The following is a 27,851-nucleotide window of genomic DNA, read 5'->3' as shown; positions in this document are numbered from 1 at the left end:
CTGAAGCCCGTCGGCCCCGGACGCACACTAACGCTCTGGCGCCGTCTCCTTTCTGCTGTCCTTTCTCTATCTGCCCCGTCTGTACTTACGTCGCTCATAGCGCCAGTTGCTTCGCGGCGATAACACGGAATAAAAAGAACCTTAAGCCCGCGTAAATCGGGAGCGTTTCGGTATTTTTCACTTGGAGTAATGTCTTTCCGTAGCACAGGGTATACAAAATATAGCAGGGCAATTGGATAATCTCGCGTGGAATGCACCAAATAGCTGAATGAAGCTGAGCTGTATAGAAAAGCCTCGTCGTTTTTAATTGCGTTTATTTGAGTACGGTATCGCATGTTCACCAGTATAGTTCTTTGGGGGACTTATACAACACAAAATTGTTGTGCAATCTTCTTTATGAAGAGATTTTCGAGGACAGCATTTTGTATAGTACACTGTGCTGTATTCACGCGAAAACTCGTTTTCAATAACTTGCGCTATTATTGTAAAGGGAAGTGCGTAAGGACGACAGCCGCCGATATTTCGAACAGAGACTGTACCGGGCGAACGGTCGAATAGTCTCTGTTCGAAATATCGGCGCCCCTCGTCTTGAAGCATTTCCCTTCACATTCCCTGACCTGTTCGCTGTATTTTCTAGCCTTCCACTTGCTCTATTGCTGTACTGCTCGTAGTAGTAGTGCCGAAATGAAGTTTCTATTTCATTTTCACTGTAGTGTTCCCGGCTGCGGTTCTTCAATCACCATTCTACAAGTACGGTCTACCGCTGTAAGTATAGCATTACGTTCTGCGTGGCGCTGGCCAAATACCCGGGAGGGTCCTATGACACTAGTTCGTCAGAGTTGCTATCTTTTCACGTGCACGATGGCTCAGTTGCCGTGTAATGCGAATAAGTAAGAGTGTGACTGTAGCTGCTGTTTTGTGGGTGTGGACGTTCCATGGAGTGTCACTGGGGAACGGGCTCCACTTAATGTGGCCATCACGTGATGTTATTTAACGCATGGGAGGTAGCTCTGTCCCCAGAGTCTTCGCGAAACATTCTTACGTAGTGCCACTCTCATAGGGAGAACTGAGATCAAATATCACATGCATTATGAACTATTCCTGTTGCGTATTGTGCACTGCGTGCTAGGATGGCTGTGTAGTTTTTACTCAGCTGTGTCGCTGATTTTATTCCTTACAAAGTATGCTTTGCAAGTTATGCTATCTGTAGTCAACGACGTTAATGCTGCAGGTCAGTGAACATGGGAGCAATTGGAATGTTCATTGGCCACGAAGTCACCCACGCCTTTGATGATACGGGTAAGTGCCATAGAAACGCTTAGTTTCGCTGTACACCGTTAGGAGAAGCGGTATAAAAAGGCATCAAGCAGGAACAACGTAACACATTTGTACCTTCAGTGCGTTTGGTATACCCTTACCAATACAACGTGTGACACCATATTACTTTATTGTAGGAACTGTATTGTCTCAATTAAAGAGCAGTTTCAGTAAGGGTGCAGTCGTTAAAACAGCAATATCTTTCATCACGGAACCCTGAGATTGAGGGGACAAATAAACGTCCCTCAATCTCAGGGTTCCGTTATGGATGTTCGTCGCCACCAGCCCCTGTTTCTTCACAGTTCCATCAATTAATATTATATTAATCAATAAGGGGAGTGATTTATGGCAGCTTATTTTCAGTCCCTGAAATAACCGAGTCTACGCGTCCTCACTTATAAAGCCGCTGCTCTGCTGAGGGCGCCTCGACAGTTTTGCGAAGCCGACGTGTATTACATCAGTATCTGCTCTACAGCAAACATCAAAGTCTCCCACATTTGTTATTACGTGGCGAGTAATCTGCATGAGCTTCCTTTCCGCCACACACATACATGCTTCGTGAATCAGTTTGTGCATGTGTTCGTGTGTGCTTGGGAGTCCAAATAATGTCTTCCCTCTCGTGGTGGTTGGTGTTATTAAAGTACATATTCCAAGTTCGTTTTTTTTTTTTTTTTTTTTTTTGTAGCACTCAAAATAATCGAATCTTCCCCGCTTTCCGAAGTCACACCGTAAGGTTTCCGAAATACAGCCTCGGGTACATGTTTATACTTATTTATTCTACCATCAAGGCAGCCCATTACATGAGGGCGTGGGACTTATAAATAGGGAATATAAATGGGAAAGCGCAAATACAAGACGGGGAAAACGCCTAAAACATGCACCAGTGGAACACGTGTGAAGAGTTAAAGGGACAAAAACGATAGCAATACAGGACTGAGGAAACAACACGCAAAAATATGCAGAAATTGAAAACTTGTGAAGAGTGAAGGGAATAAACAGAAATGACTGTCAAGGCACGCGGGCGAATTATGTAAAGTACTGTGTGCTAGCAGAGACAAATAAATTATCGTCGACATCCTATGCGGGATGGAAGGCTATTCCATTCCGACGAAGTGGTAAGAAAAAAAGGTGAGGTGGAACTTGTGTTCGTGGTCTAATCGTCGAGAGGTGTAAATGCCCGTACACAGTAAATCATTTTACACCTTTATTTGCTCAAACAAGGTGTATTCTTATAAAAACACCCTTTTCTATTCCACAAAGAGTGCAAAAAGTGCATTAGTAAAGGTGTAATATCGACATACACCACGTCTTATCCAATGTGGATCATTAAGGGTGTAAAGTGGGGTGTTGAAACAGGTGTTTTCCGTCGAATACACGTTTTTTACACCCATTTGAATTGGGAGTATGGTGTTAAAAATGGTGTTTTATTTAGTGAGAGAAAAATTATGCTGGTTTCACAGCTCCGCTCAGCAAGTAATCATATTATAGACGATAACCTGAGTTAAAAGCACAGTATTTGACAGGGAGGGATATTAGAAATTTAGCTTATACCTTTGACTCGTTGCAAGCGTGGGTGTTAATTGCAAAAACACATTCCCGCCACCGTTACAAACGTTTCTCGCCCCACCAAATGTAACGAACGTGCCCCAACAAATTTTATTTCAGTATATGATACATCCGACACGCCAATATAGGGTACTGAGGGTGCCCCATGTCTCTTTATGCCTCTGCACTCACGTTGGTCCCACAGTGTTAACAAGCTAACGAGGCGTGCCTGCGACGAATTGCACTCCGGTTTAGGTTCTACAATGGAACCACGGCTGGAAGTCTACCGCGATCGCGGTGCAGCTTGCCATAGAAGCAAGAACGTTGAACTGTATGTCACGTCCAGTGGTGTCGGTATACTGTCCCGGAAGCTCCTATTACACTATTTGCGATGGAATATTCGCTAGCAAATAATTCCATCATAAAGGGTGTTTTCAATAGAATACTCCCATTTTAAGGGTGTTTTTGTTTTTAAACACCCATTATAACAGCGTTTTATTAGGAATACACTTAACTAAAGGGTGCATTAGAAAACACCCATCATTTGAGTGTAAAGGCAACACCAAAAAGGTGTGCGCCATGGGACAAGCCATTTACACCAAAAAAGTGTAAAAAAGTTTACTGTGAAGGTGTAAATATTATGCCTTTAGGGGGTATAAAATTCCTATAGCTTGACGAAAGTAGCGTTTATACCTTAAAAGGCATGCGGCCTGTGGAAAGCTCTTCATAGAAAAAAGTACACATTTTTCGAACAGTGGTAGCTTGCGCACAATTTTTCAACAAGTAATATTTCCGTATTATTCTGTGTTGCTCCGTTTCAGGTTACACGGAAGCGTCTCCGCCATGTCGGTATATCGGAATTAACCTGCTCGATAGCCCAACTTATGTCTCAAGAGGGGTCAATATATACGTGTGCTCCTCGGATGGGTTTAGTGTAACTAGTGTGTCGATTTCCATGGCTTAAAGGGACTGCTGCATCCGTTGCGGACAACTCCGACACAATAGTGCCGTTTTACTCCTCGCTCATCATCACAATAACGCCGTCAATCCGATGCGAACTAGTAGAGTAGTTTCTGTGCAATTTGATGTAATGCATGATAAGAGCAGAGGGAATTCCGAGGGCGTGCCGGAGTTCCCTCTCTGGAAATCGGAGAAAACGTCACTTGGACAAGGTCAATCAGGGAGCGCCCTTTGGCGCAGACAAGTCCAATCAGAGAGTGGCTGGAGGGCCTTTGGTGACCGACCGGTGGGCGGGAGAGACGGCGTCTGAAGGTCGCGGGGTGTATATGATCGGCTTGTGGAATGTTGTTTCTGGTTAGCGTCGACGTGTTCGTCCGAAAAGCCCAACCGCATGAGGCGTCTCTCCAGCGTTTTCTCCAGCGACCTGCCGCGGCGGTTGCGAGCCGCAGTCAGAGCGGCGGCGAACAATAGAAATGCGACGCTGTCTCCGAAGTCGGAGCCGAGTAGATATTTGGCGGTGGGCGACGGAAGAGGCGGGAGCCAGGCGCGCTAGTGGCCAATCAGGGATTACCTGATTACAGGCTGATCGCGTGACCTGTGACGTAGACAGGCGCAACAAGCTGGTTCAGGTAAACACCTGTCCACTGAGAAAGAAGTCTAGATGTGAAATCACTCTCTCCCGCGACCAGACAATGTATCAGGAGCGGCGCTCCGGCCCAGCGCGCCATCTGTTGCACAAGAACGCAAATATTTCGAAGCTTGCGGTCTTGCGGTCACGACAAAAAATACTTTTATTCAAAAACATACAATTAGACTGTATCCCCTTCAACCTATGTCCCATGGTACTGTACACAGTGATCCCAGCGAAGCTGCCATTCTTTATAATAGTCGGGAGGCTCTTCATGTAAGATGCTGTCCAGAGCCTTCGTCGTAGCTGACTGGAGGTCTTCAATGGCGCCAAAAAGATGTGCCTTAAGGTACTTTCTGATTTTAGGGAACAGAAAAGTCGCACGGCGTCAGGTGAGTGCTCTGGGGTAAATTGTAAAGGGCAAGGAAGTTGTCTGTGGCAAAAATTTCGTCACATCGAATGACGGGTGACTCGGCGCATTTTCGTGCTGCAGGACCCACGTGGTGGAAGTGGCTGGGCGCACACCCAAAACAATTTTCGAACGTTCCAGGATGTGTAGCTAGCTCATATAAAATTAGACTGACAAATGTCTGTCTCGATCCAGAGCAGTCTTGACAATGGTCACATTTTCATTGGTTCTTGGCGTTGAAGGCCACCCGGGGCACTGTTCATCTTGAACGGCATTCCTTCCATCTTTGAAGATCTTGTGCCACCTGAAAACTTAGATTGACGACAAAGAAGCTTCCCCATACGCTGCCTTAAACATTTCTAACATTTCTGAAGTTTTCTCCATGTTTCACGCAAAATTTAGCAATTACATAACGCGCACTGAATTAAACACGCATAAGGTTCGTTTATGCGTCGCCCACAGTTTCTTCTGTAATGATCTTGAAAAACAAGGGTGCACTTCCGTAACGTGCAGAGCGTTCCAACGGCTCAGGCCCAGCTGAGGTGGCCCGACCCTGAGACCGAGATCTCCTTCCATTACCTCGAACTCTGCCTTCCTCATGCAGTTCTTCTTGTGAGAGAAGACGTTGTGGCAGTGATTTATCCAGATCTCCTACACCCCGAATATACACCAAATGCTTTGCGATTCTCCCTTTCTTTCTCTTTCTTCCCTTTCTTTCTGCACCCCCTGCGGAAAGGTCTTTCAGGGAGGTTATTCAGATTTAGATACATGTCGGCAATGATACATAATATTGTTTCTACGTAACTGTAATAAAACACCCGTAGTACTTGCGATACTCGAAAAACCACATACTTCTAGCTATGTTTTATTTCACACCAAACTCAGAGATTAGGCTGCACATCGTCTGCAGCCTCCCTGAAACAGACACCAGATGCGGAGCATAATGCTCTTTGTCAGTTTCTTCACATTGTGCAGAACACTACACTACAGTGGCAATGGAGGAATACCATAAAATAGTAGTAGTACATGTAAACGCAGCAAAAATGACACAAGCACAAGGGAGAAGTGACAGGCAGTGAACAGACAGAGAAGAGACAGTGACAGACAGAGGAGTGACACAAGGGAGAGTGACGCTGTTTTTCTTGTCTGTCACTTCTCCTTTGTGCTTTGTTCTTTTTGCTGCGTTTACTTGTGCTACTATGATATACCAACTTCCCCGCTTCTGTACTTTAGCTAACCATAAAATAATGTAGAGTTTCACAAATTACTGGTCACAACTCCCTGAACTCCACTCAAGTTACAACGCATTGTGAAAAACGTTGCTATTAATTTGCCACAGCTTTTTTGTGAAGTCTATGATGTCAGAATGTGTATGACGATCCTTCTATATTATGTACGACAGGCAGTCAATTCAACTCTGAAGGACAGTTACACAATTGGTGGACCAATAATACCAGAAAGGCATATACAAATCTCACAGAATGTTTCGTAAAGCAATACGGAACGATCAATGACAGTGAAACGTCTCTTCTGGTAAGTGTACTTACTTATTGGAGCACCTAATGCAACCCTAGTAACCTGTCATCCTGTAGAAATCATCGTCGTCATCATCTTATCATCATCTCATTCTCTTCGTGGCTAGACCTGTATAGGGACCTGGGTTCAGAAATGAGAAAGGTCCTACTTCCATACCATCTGTGTATTTACCGGTGTGTGTAGTCGAGTTAATTAAATTGCGCTTGAAATGTCATATCCCAGTTACTCCCTTGGGAGTCAAGTATCTTCATCGAGCGAACTGATTAAAGCAACAACGTAGTGTGTGAGACGCGGCAAGAGGTGGTAAAATCTGCCTACACACTGTTGATCCAACACCCGCACACCATTTCGGAACAGTACGAACTACTACAGTACGCAATATTCCTAGTGTAGCTCGAGACACCCCCTCGAGGGAGGACATTTACGGCCGAATCTATCGATCTGCTTTCAAGTGTCTGTGCTTCGAGTTGTGCACACTTCGTAGCATTTCATAAACATACACTGACTAAAAAATTGACCCGTGCGAAATGTGGTTTCAAAGCCGATGCTTATACGAAGCGAAAGGTTATAGCGCCGAAGCGAATACGAACCGAATAACTGTAAAACCGAAGAGAACAGCTGCAAAATGGAACGAGTCTATACTTGTGCACCTAAACAGTGTCTGTGGCGGTTTCGCTGTTGATTGATTGTTTGTTCTTGCGTGGTTTTTTCCCCGAAAACTATTCGAATATATTCGGTACGGAAGAGGCATTCGATGCCATTTTCAATTCGAACACCGAAATTCGTATTCGGTTCGCAACTCGAATTGAACATATAAGTATTCGCTCATGAAAAAATTCTAATATTCGCACGACACTACTGCGGAATGAATAAACGTAACTGTCGAGTGTAAAGGGTTTTCCTGTTGCACACACCTTTGTGGTGTATGTTTCACACCATGCAGAGGGCTGTTTTGTAAAACACCCTTCTAAATGGCGTATTATAAAAAGCGGCGTTTCAGAGGGCATATTCTACAGAAAACAGCTGAGGTGCGGGTATTTCGTTTAGAACATTGTTCTAAACGAGTTTTTTACGAAATCATTTTCAAAACCCTTATTTCACCTTTCAGTTGACCATACACAATTGTAACGTTCCTTCTCGAAGGAACCCAATAGTCCAAAAACTGTGTCCTCTTCTTTCTTCCTCGTGACCTCACCCTCTCGTCCTCCTCGTTGGCACCTTACATAGGCCCCGGGGGTCTGGAGTAATCCCTCCTGGGATTGTATTTCAGAATATTGCTGATAGAGGCAATGTGCAATCGGTCGTCTTCCGGAAGTCTGTATCCAATAGTCTTTAGTACCCCCTGCTTCGAGGCGGTTTGGACCACCACGAATGGTCCCTGTGGCGGCGCCCTGTCCAGTGTGCCTTTACGAATGAGGACGAGGTCGCCCACGACTATGTCTGGAATGCGGTGACTGTGACGGCGATCGAAGTGCTCCTTCATAGCCTGTCTGTATCGATGAATCTGTGAGGGTGTCCTGCGTTTGTCGTTCAGAGAGACGTTGTCGGCGATGCCCAGCAGTCGGTCGGCCTGTAGGACAGGTGAAACACCGTACATGGCAAAATGTGGGGAGCAACCGATTGCTTGGTTGTATGAGCGGTTGTGGTGGTGCGTAGCCGCCTCCAGGCAGGTCTTCCATCCTCCGGGGAAGTCTGGATATAGCTGAACGAACTGCTTCACGTCCTGAATCGCGCGTTTAGCCATGCCGTTTGCCGCGGGGTGGTACGGGGCTGTGAACTTCAGCTGGATGCCCTTCTCTTGAGCCCATGCGGCGAGGCGTTTGCTTGTGAACGCAGGGCCGTTGTCACAAACGATCACCTTTGTGTTCTTGAAGATATCCCTTGTCAGCAGCGTGATGACACTGACTGAGTCTTCCCCCCCTGGGCGGGTGTTGACTATGCGGGTGTGTTCATCGATGGCCAGTAGGAACGCTTGAGTTTTCCTTACGATGTCGGATTTCTTCCTGAGCTCGGCAAAATCAAGATGTATTACTTCGTATGGCCGGGATGAATGCTCTGGCAAGATCATCCGGTCAGCTCTTGGGGTGTACTTGGCCTTCATTTTTTGGCACATGTCGCAGGAGGAGATGTATTCCTTGACGTCAGTCTTCATTTTCGGCCACGTAAAGCGTTGACAGAGCTTGTGGTAGGTCCTGGCAATGCCGTCATGTCCACCAGAGTCGGGACTGTCGTGGTACAGGGAGAGAACCTCTTGCCGGAGGGTGGGGGGAACAAGGTAACGGTTGCCCCTCAGTTCCATCTCTTGGGTGTCCTCCCACAGGCGCGGGTCGGAGATGGACGCGGCGGAAAAGTGCTCGAGCCCTAGACGAGACAGTGCGTCCGCGTCGACCATAGTCTTGCCCGGCTTGTAGTAGACTTGGATGTCGAACTGTTGCAGCTCACAAGCCCATCTGGCAAGTCGTCCAACAAGGTTTGCAGTTCGCAGAATGTCGGTAACGGGTTGATGGTCGGTGTAGAGCTTGAAAGTGCGCCCATCCAGGAACGATCTAAAGTATCTGGTCGCTTTAACGACTGCCAGCAGCTCTTTTTCCGTTGTCGCGTAGTTGAGCTCGGCCGCGCTAAAGGTGTACGAATAGTATCCAATAACCGTCAACTGCTGTGGGGATGGACGGCTGATGTCCCGTTGGTAGAGAACGGCACCGGTGCCAAAATGGGAAGCATCCGTGTGTAGCTCAAAGGGCAGTCTGAAATCGGGTAGGTCTAAAATCGGGTTGGAGGATATTGCTTCAACTAGGTCTTGGTATGCAGACTCGCACTCCTCGGTCCATATGAACGGTTTTTGTTTCTGCAACAGGGTCGTGAGGGATTTCGTTCGAGAAGCGTAACCCTGAAGGAAGGCACGGAAAGTGCCCTGCGAGGCCGAGAAACACTCTTAGCGAGTGCACATCGTGCGGCTTTCGCATGTTCCTGATCTTGCGTACGGATTCCTCCTTGGTGGTCTTGGTTTTGCCATCGATAAGCCGTTCAAGGAATGCTACACTACGTTGGAAGCAGACGCTCTATTTCACGTTTATCTGGAGGTTCGCTCGACTTAATGCTTGCAGAACAAGGTGGAGGTGTTCCAGATGTTCCTGCTGTGACCGTGAGTAGATGAGGACGTCGTCTATGTACACGTGGACGAATTTGCCAATGAATGGTTGGAGCACGGTCGTCATCATCTTTTGGAACCAGGCAGACGAATTCTTCCATCGGAATGGTAGCCGATTGTATTCGTATAATTCGAAAGGTGTTACAAAGGCAGTGTACTTCTTTGTATCCTCGGTCAGCGGAATCTGCCAAAAACCTTTGCAGAGGTCTATACATGAGAAGGTGGTGCTACCTCCAGTATCGTTGATTATATCGTCTATGTTGGGCATGGGGAACGAGTAAATGTCCGTCTGCCTGTTGATTAGTCTGTAGTCTGTACAGAGGCAAAACGTGCCGTCAGCCTTAGGCGCTATCGTGATGGGCGAAGCGAAAGGTGACGTTGACGGGCGAATTATATCGGCGTCAAGCATGGACTGCAATTCCCCTTTTAACCATAACTTCTTGTCCCGAGATACGTTGTAGGGCTTCCTACGGACTACCGTAGTATCGCGAAGACTGAAGGGGACCTCAATCGAAGAAGTGGGAGTGGGGTAGCCAGACGCAGGTACTAAATTCGGGTAGTGCCTCACGACATCGTTGATGGTCGTGATATTGGTTTCGCGGCACGGCTTGGACGTAGCTTCAACATCACGTTCGAGACAACCGTCCGCAACTGAAATGGTGTCGTCCCAGTAGATATTCAGTTTGAGGCGCTTCATGTCTGGGCGTGATAGCAAAACGTCGTAGTCCACGTCGTGAATGACTAGGGCGTGGGTCGTGATGGTGTGGCCGGAGACCGTTATAGAGACAACAGCCCATGTGTTGAAGGTTTTCGAGGCACCGTCAAAGCCCTTGACGTTTATTGGTCGGCCGGAGGATATTAAGTGTGGCTGGAGCAGGTAACGGTTAACAAAGGTGATGGAGGAACCGCTATCGACCAGTGCACGAGCCGGTGCACCGTTTAGGAGGACGTCAACGTAAATTAACTTCGTTGTAGTGAGATAAACAGTTTCGCATTGTGTCTTCAGGTGGAAACCAACACCCTCTTTTATTAGTTTTTTTCCGCCTCATTGCCAACATGGCCGTCTACTGCAGCTGCCGTTCTGTGGTCGGGCCCGCTCGGCCTCTGCCTTCCCCGCGTTGTTTGATTGTTGGTGAAACCGTACTGTTGGCGTGGTAGCTGCGGAGCTAAATCTTGGCCAGCTTCGTTAGCTCCGATGTCTCGCAGGCATTGCAAAAGAGCCTCGGGATGGTTTGCTCCCGTGATCTTTACCATGTGCTGTACATTTCTTGGAAGACCGTGAAGGAGGAGCGCAACCACTGACGGATCGGGGAGACTGGGTTCTGCCAACTGAAGGAGTCGCAATTTCTCGAAGTGGTATTCGGCGTAGGGTCCCGTAGTGTACTTGTACGAAATGGCGTCGTCCCATCTCGCGAAGTGGTCTGTACCAAAAGATGCGAGGAAGCTTTCCCTCCAAGTGTGCCATGACGATTTCTTATGATGGAGAAAACGTAGCTCATACCACTTCTAGGCGCACCCTTCTAAAAGGGGGCGAAGGTTATCGACCTTGAGGTCGTCCGTCGACCAGACATTTCGTTCGCAGGCGTGTTCATAATGTGCTAACCACGTCGTGGCGTTTCCGGTACCGTCAAAGTGACTTGGAGACGCTTGAGACCGGAGAGTGTTTGCACCAAGAGCCATATTTCGGAGAGCGTCCAGAAACACTCGCTGCTGACGTTCGAACAGCGCGAAGATGGTGGTGGCATCGGGGGAAGCGTGTGGGTCGGCAAGAGTGGGAACTTGCTGCGGAGGGTTGCGGATGAGCCTATCAAAATCGTCCACCTTCATGTTCAGCTTCACAGTCCCTTTGTTTGCAGCAGACTCGACGTCAGTGTTGAGTTTGTCTGCCACGTACTGGAGGAGAGTCGGCTGGTCTGGGTGGTTGCTGAGGTCGAAGACCTCCTCGCCGACGTTGCAGCACCGTGCTCGAGGCCCCTCCGGCAAGCTCTCTAAAAGAATGTCTACCCACATTTCAGATTCTGGATTAGAACTGTCGGCTGCGCCAATTGTAACGTTCCTTCTCGAAGGAACCCAATAGTCCAAAAACTGTGTCCTCTTCTTTCTTCCTCGTGACCTCACCCTCTCGTCCTCCTCGTTGGCACCTTACAACAATTATGATCAATCTATCTTTTACACGCACAAAGGTGTAAATAAAATTTACTGTGTAGAGTTTAAGGAAAGTGAATGTTGCCAGAACTCTTATCATTGTGCCATAGTGCGATAACTATTCCCTACAGCCTCGAAGTTTGCTCCACAAATCCCATTTGAAATGTTCTGTGCTCTCTAATAAACAATCATAAACAGTGCAGTATCTGGCTCTCCCAAATAGAAGACTTGGAGTAAGATATTGGAGAAAGAACACGCTCATTGTGCTGGGCTTGAGTGTTGTCTGTTATAAGGCACCGCGAGCCGCAAACAATTCGTCTTCGAACGATGGGTTCGAGGAATCCTCGTGACGATTAGCATACTTCCTTTCGAAAAAATTGAAAGACAATTAATGTAATAATGCGGCGGAAATGCGTTGGCATTAGATCAGCAATCACTATCATCACTACTCGTCATTATTCACTAATTGCCACTAACCACTAATTATCACTATCACTATATCTACAAACTAGCTACTACTGTACCTACTATCTAAATCTACTATCTACGCCTCTTCTCATATCTAACACCCTATATCTCCACTCGAGGGTTCACACATCCATCCGACAGACGGTCACGATTTTCTAACTTTGGTGTAGAAGATCGGGGATCCATTGGAGAACGTTACAGTTTAAACTGCCACACGACATGGGGCACAAACCCAGACGATCGCGAAACTCTCAGAGAACGCACGAGACACGTCGCAACATGTCCAGATACGAGGCCCAGCTGACGAGCTCCGCGCTTCCACGTGACGGAGAAGAGCGAATCAGCTTGTGGAGCGCAGCCCCATTCGCTATGGTCCGTCACGTGCCGCGCTGTACACGGACACCACAGTCACCCCGCTACGCCGCTGGCTTTTCTTGAAAACGGGGCTTCTAATGCTAACGCATTAAAGCATCACTGCAACATTCCTCCCGCACGGTGGAGTACTAGGAGTGCGAACACTATCTATCGTCTGGCAACCGCAGGAGACGAAAGATACTCGCTAAGTTTCCCAGAACGCATTTTCATGTGCGCTCAAAACAAGCACGGCGTACAGGTTCGGGAAGCAAGACAGTACTGCGAGGTGCTTTATTAATGCGTTAGCATTAGGAGTGTCAAAATGAAAAAAACCTGTGTGTGTGAGTATGTGTGTGTGTCTGTATGTCTGTGTATAAGATGGTGAAGCCTCACGCAGAGGTATAAATGGACATGTAAGGGCATATAACAGGGTAAATGTAACTGGAGGTAAATAATTTCATATTGAAGAAGTTGAAGGTAATTAAGAGTAAGAGGTAAGAGCAATTAATGGTAATTAGAGATAATTTAAGGTAAATAAAGCAATAAAGATGAGTTTCAAGGTAGTGAATGTAAGATATATGTAATTAAGAGAAATATTAATTGAAATTAAAGATTACCAAAGGTAAACGCAGGTAACCGGAGTAACTGAACGTAATTAATGCCACTTAAAATGAAATTGAGAGTAATTAAGGCAAGTAAATGTCATTAAATGGAATTAAATGAAATTCAAGATTACCTGAGGCAACCTCCGGCTACCTTCGGTAACTAAAGGGTGTAATTGAAAGTAATTCAGGCTATTTAAAGGTTAATCACGTGGACTTGCATATAGGGATTGAAAGTGTTGAACCGGAATTCAAGTACAGACAGGAGGTGGACAACCTAAAGTCAGGTTAGACCGGAAGTGGAGAACCGGAAGTGTATACCGGAAGTCAAGTATAGACGGGAAGTGGACAACCGGAAGTCCATGTTAGACCGGAAGTGGATACCCGGAAGGGCCGAAGCCAAGTGTAGACCGGAAAAGGCGCTTAATGCTAACGCATTTCTCTCGTATTTACTGCTAAATTGCCACTATTCTTTTTTTCTGATGTTTCATATTAATATCATTAAGCAAAAATGAGAGGTTCAGATATGCTCTCAATTTATCCATAACACATCATAGCTCCTTTTGCCAAAACCATGAAACGCATCGGCGTTATGTACCTGCACATAACGGGTCTGTGTCACCTCACAGCATGCTGTTCCACATCGATAATAGAAATAAGGTTCGTTGACGCGGGGGCGTCACGCAACCTTCGGAAGCAACGCTTGGCGACATCTTGAGTATTCTGATGTCAAGCTTGCGTGTAAACACTTTTTTTTAATTCCAGCTAAACGGCATTAACAGTCAAGGAGAAAACATTGCAGATAATGGTGGACTACTTGGAGCATATCTTGTAAGATATTTTTCATTAAATAAGGCTGTACGAGGAGGTCAAGATGATAACTGTTTGTATTCACTTCTATTTCTCTCTTCAGGCCTATAAAACTCTCGCCAAAAACAGCACACAATATCCAGATTTAGCTCTTCCTGGCCTCGAACATATCAGTAATAACCAAATGCTTTTCATCTCAAACGCCGTGGTAAGTATGATTGAAGAAGATAGCTTATAAGTGAGCACGCGCACGTACGTATTGGGCGTCTGTCCCAGCGCAACAAAGCGAAAGGTTGTGCTTAGGATAGAAGTTCACAGGACTCCACCGAACATGCCTACACAGCCGTCGGCCTTACTCAAGGTCGCTGTTTTGTTCGGCGGGAAACACGTCCCGCAGGTTCTAAAGAACAGCGCGAGTATTGCTGCCTCACACACCACCATGGCTGAACTGCTACTCAATTAGAGACATCTGAAATTCCGAACGAATAAGAACGTTCAGTAGTGTAATACCGCTGTTACAGTCTTGTTACACGGGCAGCCTTCAACGACAGTTGAAACCAACTCCCTTGAAAAACGCGCGTAGCGCCATCAAGCGTGTAATGTGGGAACTTCTAAATGGGGCACTGAATCGAATGCTGATTGACAGGTTGACACGGTAGGCTCCTGCCTGCGCTACGTGCGTTTTTCATGGCAGTTGGTTTCAACGGTCGTCGAAGGCTGCCCGTGTAATACCCCCGTTACATGGGCAGCGTTCAACGACCGTTGACACCAACTGCATTGAAAAACGCACGTAGCGCCAGCAAGAGCTTATCGTGTCAACCTGTCAAGCAGCATTCGATTCAATACCCTTTTAGAAGTTGACACATTACACGCTTGATGGTGCTACGCGCGTTTTTCAAGGCAGTTGGTTTCAACGGCCGTCGAAGGCTGCCCGTGTAATACCCCCGTTACATGGGCAGCCTTCAACGACCGTTGACACCAACTGCGTTGAAAAACGCACGTAGCGCCAGCAAGAGCTTATCGTGTCAACCTGTCAAGCAGCATTCGATTCAATACCCTTTTAGAAGTTGACACATTACACGCTTGATGGCGCTGCGCGCGTTTTTCAAGGCAGTTGGATTCAACAGTCGTCGAAGACTGCCCGTGTAACAAGAGTATAACAGCGGTATTACAGTACTGAACGTTCTTATTCGCCTCCCTCCACGAGCTGGACTCCCGTCCCCTCTCCCTCACCAAATTGCTTGGCCCCTGGCCGCATCCAGCACCAACGCTCTGTCCTCAAGGCTCTCTTCGCCTTTGTGGACGTCACAGGGCTTCGATTCGCATTGTAACGGGACCCATTCCTTCATTCCCTGCTTCCCCTCCTGCAATGGGGTAGAGTATCGCCCCCGGCGATGAAACTTCCCACCCATTATCCTGAAATAAAGTTGTTGTTGTTTGTGTTTATCAAGCGTGTCCGTATCCTCGCTGCGGACGGCCGTTTCGACCTACCTTGATTGGGCTTCTTTAGCATAGTGCAGGGAAGTGTGACGCTTTAGTAGTAGTGACATAGTAGTGAAATAGCTGCGCAGCATTAAAGGTGAAGTATTATCTTTCAGGTATGGTGTACCAACATACGCGAGCAAGCACTGCGACAAATGATTCAGTACGACACACACTCCCCTCCGAAATACAGGTGAATTTCCGGAGCACAGGTCGTCATTAGTGACGGTTACAAGTCGCTTACAATTGTCTATCTGATATCTCGCTATACATCTCCGATATCTCTATATATTCGTCATATATTGTCTGCTTGGGGAGTTCGATAACCGCAGGATGTGTGCCTTCTTTTTCAGGATCATCGTTCCTATGAGCAATATGCCCGAATTTTCCAGAGCGTTTAAATGCGAAGAAAATGCGCCAATGAATCCACAAAAGAAATGTAGAGTGTGGTGAAATAAAAGTTGTTGCTCCGTGCGACACCCTGCTAATGCAGGTCTAACGTGGGCTTTGTATTTTTCTTGACACTTAATGGAACAAATGAGGAAGACGCGGTATTTAAACCGAATGACTATAGCAATCAAATGGATGGGAGGTATGCTCATCTCCTTCCTCATCCCATCAACTGTCTGAACAATTTGATGGTTGTTGCGTCCTAAACGATAAAATAGAACAGAAAGGAAGACGGGGGTGCTTCGGTAACAGCTGAGAAAATCGTAATGCGTGGAATACATTTTTGGATCAGCAAAGGCCAGAGCGATGATGGAAAACTAAATTGACCATTAGAAAATCCAACGATCCAGTGAATGTAGATTGAAGCAGAAGTGCCGGATCAGGAATCGCTCATAATTCCTGTCGAGACTGCTCTATTTCTTCTTCTACCCATTAGAAACAGTATTTGTTGGAAATATCGGTGGCTTCCGACTTGACGCTGGAACGATGGAAAGTAAGCGTTCTGAGGCTGGGACATAAACAGACGAACACAGCACCAGCTTCTGTTTCAATCTAAATTTCTTGTTGGTTCGCTGTGGTAGCGTACGGCATTTTTGGTTAACTTCAGACAAAGACTCCACTTTACTCCGTTTCTGAGGCCATCCACGCTCAGCATTAGCATTCTCCTCTCACAGGGGACGTCTGAGAACGCCCACTTGTCTCAGTAAATATGTAAAAATGGCTTCATTACCAATCGATGTAACCCTGTGAACCTATATTAAGCCGCGCGCGTTAATGCCGTATGCGGTATTGATATACAAGCACAAATCCGTATCAACTCTGTGAATATTTCTGATTGTTAATTCCTTCACTGTGGACGCTGAAATTTTAGTAGTTCATAAAGGCAGATATATTATCTACCACAGTGATTTAGCCAGACACCCTACACCCCCGAACACCCCCCTCACCAAATATTTGGCGACACCCCCTAACTTTTTTACCTATGCACCCCCTCCAAGGGGGACCTCGCAATTTCAGCTTTACAAACATATCAGTAATGATACGTACAGCTGTTACGACGTAAATGCAATAATGACCCCCAATTCTGTGCAAACCGTCCCCCCGTGCTTGGAATTCTCATCTACCGTCCGTACCAACTCGCGTGATCGTGACGCCAATGATTTTGCGGGTGTTCCAAAAAGCGACGTAGCCTTCATGAAAGAGGTCAATACCGATCAAATATGCGAAAGGCGAGGTCAGCTCGATTCACAGCACAGAACTTCATGAAGCTACACGAATATTAATTTGTGGATTTACGTCGTCACACAACTGCGATCACGATCGACGGCACAGTAGTCGCGTCTGTGGATTAATTTTGCCCACCTGAGGGTTCTAAAACATGCGTCGAAATCTCAACACACGGCGCACCACATTTAACGTTCCTGGTGGAAGACGGCGTGTCTGAGCAACTTGCATCCTTCCGCGAGGTTGCAACCGTCCTCGGGCGGGTTTGAACCCGCTATCTTGGCATCAGCAGGCGGGCACGCTACCAACTGAGCCACCGAGGGCGGCGAGGCTTAGAGCACTGCACGGGCCCGGGCTTACCCGAAAGCCCGAGCCTGGCCTTTGCATATTTTATGCGGGCCTGGGCCTTGCTCGGGTTTCAGCCACTGTGCCCGAACCGGGTACGGGCTTGACAACGCCGGTCATGGTCGGGCATGTACGCGAACATATTTCACGAGACTGGACAGCTGAATTTTCGTGTCACTTTTTTTTCTCATTGGGTTTGGGATATCATGGTGTTGTCATGTGAGAACTATCACTTTTTTATATGTGATGATGCTTATTTCGTGTAATGGGTCTGGACTTCACACGTGTACTCACACACATTTGGGCACGATTGTTGTGGCGGGCGCGCTGAGAGCCCGGCACGAGGGTCAGTTAGGTTAGGTGTTCTGACATATTTCGTTCGCGTGAGAGTCCGGCACGAGGGTCAGTTAGGTTAGGTGTTCTGACATATTTCTTCGCGTGAGAGTCAGGCACGCGGGTCAATTAGGGTAGGTGTTCTGACATATTTCTTTCGCGTGAGAGTCCAGCACGAGGGTCAGTTAGGGTAGGTGTTTTGACATAGTTCGTTCGCGTGAGTCTGTCACGAGGATCAGTTAGGTTAGGTGTTCTGACATAGTTCTTTCGCGTGAGAGTCCGGCACGAGGTTGACTTAGGGTAGGTGTTCTGACATATTTCGTTCGCGTGAGTCCGGCACGAGGGTCAACTAGGGTAAGTGTTCTGACATATTTCGTTCGCGTGAGAGTCCGGCACGAGGGTCAGTTAGGTTAGGTGTTCTGTCATATTTCTTTCGCGTGAGAGTCCGGCACGAGGGTCAGTTAGGGTAGGTGTTCTGACATATTTCGTTCGCGTGAGAGTCCGGCACGAGGATCAGTTAGGTTAGGTGTTCTGACATAGTTCTTTCGCGTGAGAGTCCGGCACGAGGGTGAGTTAGGGTAGGTGTTCTGACATATTTCTTCGCGTGAGAGTCCGGCACGAGGGTGAGTTAGGGTATGTGTTCTGACATATTTCGTTCGCGTGAGAGTCCGGCACGAGGGTCAATTAGGGTAAGTGTTCTGACATATTTCGTTCGCGTGAGAGTCCGGCACGAGGGTTAGTTAGGGTAGGTGTTCTGACATATTTCGTTCGCGTGAGAGTCCGTCACGAGGGTCAGTTAGGTTAGGTGTTCTGACATATTTCTTCGCGTGAGAGTCCGGCACGAGGGTGAGTTAGGGTAGGTGTTCTGACATATTTCGTTCGCGTGAGTCCGGCACGAGGGTCAATTAGGGTAAGTGTTCTGACATATTTCGTTCGCGTGAGAGTCCGGCACGAGGGTTAGTTAGGGTAGGTGTTCTGACATATTTCGTTCGCGTGAGAGTCCGGCACGAGGGTCAGTTAGGTTAGGTGTTCTGACATATTTCGTTCGCGTGAGAGTCCGGCACGAGGGTCAGTTAGGTTAGGTGTTCTGACATATTTCTTCGCGTGAGAGTCAGGCACGCGGGTCAATTAGGGTAGGTGTTCTGACATATTTCTTTCGCGTGAGAGTCCAGCACGAGGGTCAGTTAGGGTAGGTGTTTTGACATAGTTCGTTCGCGTGAGTCTGTCACGAGGATCAGTTAGGTTAGGTGTTCTGACATAGTTCTTTCGCGTGAGAGTCCGGCACGAGGTTGACTTAGGGTAGGTGTTCTGACATATTTCGTTCGCGTGAGTCCGGCACGAGGGTCAACTAGGGTAAGTGTTCTGACATATTTCGTTCGCGTGAGAGTCCGGCACGAGGGTCAGTTAGGTTAGGTGTTCTGTCATATTTCTTTCGCGTGAGAGTCCGGCACGAGGGTCAGTTAGGGTAGGTGTTCTGACATATTTCGTTCGCGTGAGAGTCCGGCACGAGGATCAGTTAGGTTAGGTGTTCTGACATAGTTCTTTCGCGTGAGAGTCCGGCACGAGGGTGAGTTAGGGTAGGTGTTCTGACATATTTCTTCGCGTGAGAGTCCGGCACGAGGGTGAGTTAGGGTATGTGTTCTGACATATTTCGTTCGCGTGAGAGTCCGGCACGAGGGTCAATTAGGGTAAGTGTTCTGACATATTTCGTTCGCGTGAGAGTCCGGCACGAGGGTTAGTTAGGGTAGGTGTTCTGACATATTTCGTTCGCGTGAGAGTCCGTCACGAGGGTCAGTTAGGTTAGGTGTTCTGACATATTTCTTCGCGTGAGAGTCCGGCACGAGGGTGAGTTAGGGTAGGTGTTCTGACATATTTCGTTCGCGTGAGTCCGGCACGAGGGTCAATTAGGGTAAGTGTTCTGACATATTTCGTTCGCGTGAGAGTCCGGCACGAGGGTTAGTTAGGGTAGGTGTTCTGACATATTTCGTTCGCGTGAGAGTCCGGCACGAGGGTCAGTTAGGTTAGGTGTTCCGACATAGTTCGTTCGCGTGAGAGTCCGGCACGAGGGTCAGTTAGGGTAGGTGTTCTAACATATTTGGTTCGCATGAGAGTCCGGCACGAGGGTCAGTTAGGTTAGGTGTTCTGACATAGTTCGTTCGCGTGTGAGTCCGGCACGAGGGTCAGTTAGGGTAGGTGTTCTGACATATTTCGTTCGCGTGAGAGTCCGGCACGAGGGTCAGTTAGGTTAGGTGTTCTGACATATTTTGTTCGCGTGAGAGTCCCGCACGAGGGTCAGTTAGGGACTTAGGGTAGGTGTTCTGACATATTTCGTTCGCGTGAGAGTCCGGCACGAGGGTCAGTTAGGTTAGGTGTTCTGACATATTTCTTTGGCGTGAGAGTCCGGCACGAGGGTCAGTTAGGGTAGGTGTTCTGACATATTTCTTTCGCGTGAGAGTCCCGCACGAGGGTCAGTTAGGGTAAGTGTTCTGACATATTTCGTTCGCGTGAGAGTCCGGCACGAGGGTCACTTAAGTTAGGTGTTCTGACATATTTCGTTCGCGTGAGGGTTCGAGAGAGGGGAACTAACACCGGTGGATCCGCAATAGAGCGGAGATGAGTCTCTCTTGAACCACAAGGTACATATATATCGCCCACGCGCCGCTGCGCGCTGCCTTCCCAAGCAAGCAAGCACCAAGCACAGAGCTGCTTGCCGGCAGAGAAACACAGCCGCTCTGTTGGAGTGTAGCTCCTGACTCACCACCAATTAGCTGCGTCCTTTTCCTCGCTGCGTTGTGCTCTATAGTAAATCTAAATACGACTCCGGGCCTCGAGAAGACATAGAGCATACCGCGTTTTTTGCAAATTCATCTTCCCAAAACTTACTGTAGGTTTAAAAACGAGAGCACAAGCAGAAAAACACAACTCGTGTTTCACGTGATCTACAAATCTTCATTTGCTTTCTTCACTCAGTGCCTCTGTTCTTCCATAACGACGAGCGTTTTATCGAAAAACTTCCATAAACCACTAATACCCCTGTCACACGGCAAATTGAATGCCATTCCCAGCGAATGATAATGGAATTGAATGACATTCGTTTCGTGTCACATGGTGAAATCAAATGGCAATACAGGCGAATGATATTCGAAATTGCGAATTCGAAGGCGAATGAGTTCGAGGAACTCATTCGCTTTTCCCTCTCGCATTGACAGCGTACTCTCGCAGTAGAGAGGTGGCAAAAACAACAACGATATGCCGTTCGAAGATATGAAAGACGAAGGAAAAGTTGTACTCCAATATTTTATCACGAGTTTGATAACTTTTGACACGAAGGAAGGAAGGCTAAACGCTGTTTTTCGGTGGACTACCCTCGCTCCTAGTCGCCACGTTGCCAAGTGCGGTGCAGATTGGCTTCTTAGTTGTCTTTGCTCGTGGTGCTTAGCCAATTAGGTGTCTTTGAAAAGGCAACGATTTTATGAAATAATCTAATGTTTCGCTAGTTTCGAGCAGAAGAAATAAAAATATAACTAGTGTACAGCCGTCGCCACACTTAACCGGTTGTGTGGCTACCAGAGTCACCAAGCGGCCAACATTCGACGGTGTGTTCGAGACATGTGAATCATTGCACAGAGGCGCCGCCTCTCGACGGTGGCTCGGCAATGGCTCGATATGCTCTCACCTTGTGATGTTGTGTTTGTGCGCCCTCACCCAAGGGGTGCTTCGGCCACGAACGATTGCGAATGTAAAAATGCTCGCTTATCTGATGCACTCTACCTTGCCGCGACAAGAGGAATAAATAAGTGTTGTGAGTGGGCTTGATATAATTCTATGAACATTCTTTTGAGACGAACGAAGCTTCAGCTGTTGTCCGTTATCACCGCTCCTGAATCTTTGACTCCTTCCTTGGTGCTGAAGGCATATCTAGTGACGTCTTTGGAGGCTCATTCTTAGTTTTTAATTTATTCTCTCGTTAGCCCAGAGTCGGTAAGGGCAGTACGTGAAACATGCGGGAATCCGAAGCCACCGTCGAGAGGGGGCGCTTGTGTGGAACTATCCAGTGTCTCGAACCCAGTGTCGACGCCTGGCGGCGCTGACGCCTGTGGGGCCACGCGATCGCGCGTTACGGTTAAGTGTGGCGACGGCTGTACCTGTATAACGGTTCAAATGTTCGGCCACGGTATCTTAATTATCGACTCTGATATCATTTGTGAATGACATTCTTTCTTCGTGTAGCATGATGTAAGACAAACAAATGACATTAGATGTGATTGTCATTCGCTGGGAATGTCATTCGGTTTGCCGTGTGACAGGGGTACAACTTTTTCTTTGCTTCTGAAATCATTTTATTCAGTCTTGGGAATAGTCATTCAGAAAAGTAACTAAGTTACAGCTATAGTTCCTGCACAAATAAAGTAGATTAGTTACAGTTACTCTTCAAGAATAGTACCTAGTTAAGTTACTGTTCGAGTATCTCAATTACTTCGCAGTTAGTTTCCAAATTAGCAAGTAGAGCTCATAGAGCTGAGCTTCTATCAGCTTATTAGGTACGTGTACAAGTTACATTTGTAAATATGTTCTAAATTCTAAATCACATTGAAATAATAATAGAAACGGATGTGCTTATACACGCCTCGTGGATGAGTGCTGCGAGACTTTGCAGCGATAGCTCTTAGGTAGTGATCAACGCTGTTTAAGAATTAAAAAGTCAATTACTTGAAGGCATTTCTTCAAGTTCGACGTAGACGACTTGCTAGAGTCCTATTACAGGTCATGCGTTGAACTTACAGATTGCTACCTTCACTAGAAACCAGATCAAATGTTTCCCAATACATGGGCCAGGCAAGCTTCTGTGGCTCTTCCTGTTTTTCAACCATTTTGAATGTAATAAGTCTTACTAATTTTACTTCAATCATGAACGCTGATGTCAGTGCCGAAATCTCTAAGTTGACCCCGTTAAGAGGCTACGCTCCCTCATTGCGGGTTGCGAGAATAGCCTCAAATAGACGTTCGTCCCCGATTGCAGTGCACCACGGGTCCAGTCAAGCCCTTACATATTTGAAAGTAGCATCACTCTCTCCATGCGCCCGCTTTCTACCTCACTTCGCCTCGCCCCTGCCGCGCACGGCACTCTTTTCCTGCCTTGGCGCACTTGCCAGCAGTGGGAATTGCAAGAATAAATAGTTATTTTGTCGTGTCAAGCCAGCCAGTGCGCAGTTCCTTTCACCATTGACATGTGAATCGCCGAATTTTGCTATGCAAAAGAGCCCACACCAAAACCGAGCCGATCAGGCTGTAATAAGTTCAACGTTAAAGGTATAAGGACCCGCTAATAAGGGCAGTTGTTGGACTGTTCCTTTCGCGTCAGCGCAAATCCTGAACTTGTTTTTTTCTTTGTCTTCCTTACTGTTTATCGTCTTAAGAATTAAATGATCCAGGCAGCACGAGGTAAGCTAGGACGAGCACGGTCCTCGCGCACTTCTCTTGCTGGACGAACCAAAGGTCAGTTGACTGCTGTCTTGTCCCTCCGGCTCTGTCTTGGAAGACACGTCGCGGTTGCCGCACGATAATAACCCCAACAAAGGTTAGGGGCCCAGAGCGGTTTTAAGACACCGAGCGGAAGCAACGCAAGTAGTAGAAGGGGGTGTCCAGGCACCATGGGGTCCAGTTAGAAACATGGACCCCTGGGCCCTGCCCCTGAGCCCTCAGCGTATTTTCCCAGCGCGGCGCCCGTGCGGAGGGTTGTCCGCGCGCTTATAACATGCAGAGACATGCAAACAAGGGTCATACACATAAAGTACAAGTGAAAATATATTTATTAATGCCAATCAAGTTGAGATATATTTATTAAAGCCGATTGTGCTGGGAATTGTGCCAATTGTGATGCCAATCAGGTGAAGGAAAAAAACCCAGCCGAAAAACCTTCACGACCTGTAACAGAAGAAACACAATACACATAATAAAGAATATATACACTTATTGTTCTCTAAATATTTCTCTTAATGTATTAACAATTACACTTTTTATGAACTCTTTTGTTTCCAATCCTGAAAGAAAACATAAAATTAACGTCGTTACATTTGCTTACCACACGATAACTCACGTTGGACACAGCACTGACCTGAAAAAGTAGATATTGTTATTATACGAAACCACACTTGTATTTCAATAATACATACAATGCTGTGGCGGCAGACCCCAGTAATCTGTAAGTGAATCTAAATTAATATCAACTTATACATTTCATTAATACATACGTTGCGGTGGCAGACTCCAATGATCTGAAAGAGAACATAATTTATTATTGTAATTATGCTATAACTTTTACTCACATTCAGGCGTTGGTCCTGGTACAGGCGTGTAAGCTGAAAAAAGCTATTATCAATTAATAATACACACACAACTACACAACAACAACTATATACACAACACAATAATACATACATATCGGTGGCGGCGACCCTGGAGCTAAAACAAGAAATCAAATTTAAACACCTTTTTCATATTCTTTATAATTCATTACCATTTTCAAAGTATAATGGGCTCGAGCTGAGTTCTGAAAAAGACAATATCCATGAGAAAAAAGAACTACGTTGCGAATCAAAAACTTACCCTTTTCGTTGGACATTTTTTGGAATGTGTGTCAGTCAAGTGAGGAAGAAACTTTTAAACGTGGGCATCCTCATTATCATACAACCTCCTCTCCACTCTTTCCCGTTTATTACCTTTCGAGCGAGCCCACCTCCTCATTTTCCCATTGGTTCCCCAGACCAGGAGCTCTCTCCCAAAATAATTATGCGGAAGCTCTTTCGTCGCTGTTTCGGAAAGAAATGTGAAGAGGAGGAAGTTGAGTCTCCAGAAGATAGGAAATGGCGTCTGAAACAAGAAATTCATGAAGCAAAAGCTGAAGCTATCAGACGCGTTTGTCTCACGAACGTCTCCTCAGGGCCAAACGAGAGCCTGCGAAAAGTCAATTTGATCAAATCGATGGCTGGGGAAGCACTGGATGGTAATAAATCTAGTTTTCAATGCATCTTATTATCAGTTTCACTTCTACCTCTGCGACACAATGTCCGACGTAAGACCGTTTTCTTTCATCCATCCTGCACGAATTATTATATGTGGACCTTCCATGTCAGGAAGAACTTACTTAGTTCGTAACATCCTTAGAAATCTATCAGTATTCAGTGTAATCCCACAACAAATATTTTATGTTAGTAAACATGCTGGCAGAATGAATTCACTGAAATTACATTTAGTAAAGAATTACCAACGACATGGGATGAGAACATACCAACACTGATTATAGTTGATGATCTCATGACTGAAAAGAATGTTATGCATATATATGGTTACACCATATATATGTTTCACCACATACATATGGTTCACCTCTATACGAGAGCGTCCCATCACAAGAATGCATAAATTATTTTTCTTTGTCAATACTTATTCCATAACGATGTAAACTACCACACTCTATCCCACAACACCACATATATAATATTATTCAATAATTTAAGATCTCGTGCGCAACTCGAACTTCTAGGACGACAAATCTACGGAAAATCGCGATTGCCATACTTTCTGAATGCATTCGAACAAGCAACAGAGAAACCATGTGGTTATCTAGTGATTGACTTACACCCACTTACCCAGTCTGATAAAAGATTGCGAACAGGTATAACCAAGCTCGAGGCACAATTTGTTTCCATACCAAAATGAAACGTCTACGTCACCATTTAACTTTTCTTAAAGTGCTTGCAACCTGCACTCCAAAAGAACGGGAAAATATATTGATGGAGGCTCCTCCGCACAGCATTGAAGCTCTTTCCGAAGTTTGCAAGAATATATTGAATGGTAATGTTAAACTGTCACCAACACTATACAAAGATTTAAAGAAATATAAAGCTACAATTCGATACATCGCATATAAAACATTGCACAAATCACCAAAGAAGCTACAAAAGTTTTTATATCGACAACGAGGAGGTTTGGTCCCATTACTCCCACTATTACTGACAGGCTTGACTAGTATATTAGGTGGTGTAGCAGGGCGAGCTATAGCTAAGGTAGCCGGTGTTTGAAAATGGCAACAAAAATCGAGGTATTAAATCCAGTGGACACTATTTTGGAATCTAATGAAAGCGAAGATGTAAAGGTAAAGCGTATGCTAACAGCTATGTACTACACCATAAAAAATCAATTGAAACCGACAATAGAATCAGATCCGCCAATAATAAAACCATTACAAATGGATGAAAGTATTAGCAGAAAATTCGATTATGATGCTCTACCAGATAATATCAATATTAAAAAAGTTAGGCGCATAGTGTCAGCGATACCGAGGAGTTTGTCATGGAATGAAAAAGGAGAAATCATTCATAACAACAAAACCATTCATGGCTCTAGTATAATGGAATTGGTCTTGTACCTATCCGGTCATAAACGAGTGAGGCCCGCTTGGTTTCTAAAGGTGTCAAAACTTCTACCATCACACAAAATCAGACAGAAAAGAAAATCAAAGAAGAAAATATTGTGGGAGACCTACAAGTCGCCGCAAAGAACAAAGTTGAGTTCATCTTCGGACGAAGAATATTTCTCAGAAGAAGAATGAGCTACAGATCACCTGACGGCGGGCTCGGAGGGGTCAAACGCTATCAAAAGGCATGGAAAATCACAAGGAAAGAAGCACTACAAGAATTACAACGCGACGACATCTATACTCTCCACAAAGATGCAAGACGAAGATTTAAGAGAAGGAAAGTCATCTCACTCCACCTGAATGATCTACATCAAGCAGACCTCATTTCATTCATCCAATACAAGAAATACAATAAAGGATTCTCATACATACTGCTTGTGATAGACTGTTTGTCGAGGCAAGTCATGGCCACACCTCTCAAGACCAAACGAGGTGAAGACGTGAAGAAAGGATTTATGAAGCTATATCGAAATAGGGGAAAAACCCCCGGGTAATCCATGTCGATCAAGGGCGTGAGTTCTTCAACAAAGTTGTGCAGGCTTGGTGTAAGCGTCATGGCATCCATATGTATGTGACTAGAACTGGCCAAAAATCTTGTTTGGCTGAGAGAGCGATTAGGACAATTAAAGGTCGCCTGTTCCGCTATTTCCGTAGTAAAAGACATCACAAATACATTAAAATTCTTCCAAAGATTATAGAGGACTATAACAATTCTTACCATAGAACTATTAAAATGGCACCGAATGAAGTGAATGAAAGTAACGAGGTTGAACTCTTCAATAGACTCAATAGCAAAAAGATGATGATGACATCACAATACCATTCAAAATTGGCCAGCAAGTTCATGTTCTATTGAATTGATTAGTCTTTGACAAGGGGTACACAGGACACTGGTCTCACGTTATCGACACAATTGCGAGGTATAAGAAAACAGATCCCCCAGTCTTTTACATTGCAGGCCCAGATGGTGTAGAAGAGGGCACATATTATGCAAATGAATTGCAACGCATGATCAAAGAGGCTGATGACCCATATCCAATTGAAAAAATTATATCTAGTAAGAAAATTGATGGAGTCACTCATTAGAAAGTGAAGTGGGCTAGTTATATGATGATTCATTTAATTCGTGGGTTCCAGTGCAAGATGTTGCCAGGCTGCTCTGAGTTTTATATGTACCTCCTATCCAATGACTGTACCGAATTATATCCAACAAATACACTGGACAACTTTACAGTTGCTTTGAATGCACCTCTACAACTGAGTGGAAAGTATGAAGTTGGATTACAAGAACTATCTATCTGTAATCTACAATATACCGTGGAGTGATGACGGTGTCATGCAGGTTGATTACAAAGACTTTGCAGAGGTTCGCAAGACTATCGTTGTTAAAAGAACCCTAGAAATGGCCCTTCTAGAGCTTTTTGAAGACTTGAACAGTTATTTCAATTATATTGACGGGAGATATGTATTCCGTTTGCCACGTTCTATTCGGTCAATTAAATTTATAGATGAAAACTTACAAGACGCTATTGGAGTGTCATCCATTCAAGGCAATACTATAATAGGTTCTAAGGTGCCTCGTCAGGACACATTCCTTCGAGAGGAATTCGCTTCGC

The 27,851-nt window shown here is 45.9% G+C and overlaps 1 protein-coding gene and 1 long non-coding RNA gene across 3 annotated transcripts in view; one reads left to right on the top strand and one right to left on the bottom strand.

Annotated features, from left to right (window-relative positions):
* LOC135378431 (neprilysin-4-like) overlaps window positions 1-15,903 on the top strand; it is a 156,380-nt gene extending 140,477 nt beyond the window's left edge. For both annotated transcript variants that reach the window (XM_064611461.1, XM_064611460.1), the window contains exons 15-21: window positions 714-765; window positions 1,232-1,299; window positions 6,262-6,392; window positions 13,878-13,943; window positions 14,026-14,130; window positions 15,521-15,597; window positions 15,758-15,903. In XM_064611461.1, coding sequence (XP_064467531.1) covers window positions 714-765; window positions 1,232-1,299; window positions 6,262-6,392; window positions 13,878-13,943; window positions 14,026-14,130; window positions 15,521-15,597; window positions 15,758-15,857 — 599 coding nt within the window. In that variant the 3' untranslated portion in view covers window positions 15,858-15,903. The remainder of the gene's footprint in view (window positions 1-713; window positions 766-1,231; window positions 1,300-6,261; window positions 6,393-13,877; window positions 13,944-14,025; window positions 14,131-15,520; window positions 15,598-15,757) is intronic.
* Window positions 15,904-24,082: 8,179 nt separating this feature from the next.
* LOC135401450 (uncharacterized) lies at window positions 24,083-24,362 on the bottom strand. Its single transcript, XR_010424821.1, has 3 exons — window positions 24,274-24,362; window positions 24,195-24,218; window positions 24,083-24,115 (listed from the first exon to the last, which is right to left on the bottom strand). It is a non-coding gene; the product is annotated as an uncharacterized LOC135401450 (long non-coding RNA).
* Between the last annotated feature and the right edge of the window lie 3,489 nt (window positions 24,363-27,851).

Source organism: Ornithodoros turicata, chromosome 1 (assembly GCF_037126465.1).
Source record: "Ornithodoros turicata isolate Travis chromosome 1, ASM3712646v1, whole genome shotgun sequence".
Taxonomy (NCBI): domain Eukaryota; kingdom Metazoa; phylum Arthropoda; class Arachnida; order Ixodida; family Argasidae; genus Ornithodoros; species Ornithodoros turicata.
The sequence above is the reverse complement of the archived record's forward strand: the minus strand, read 5'-3'. Positions and strand labels throughout refer to the sequence as shown.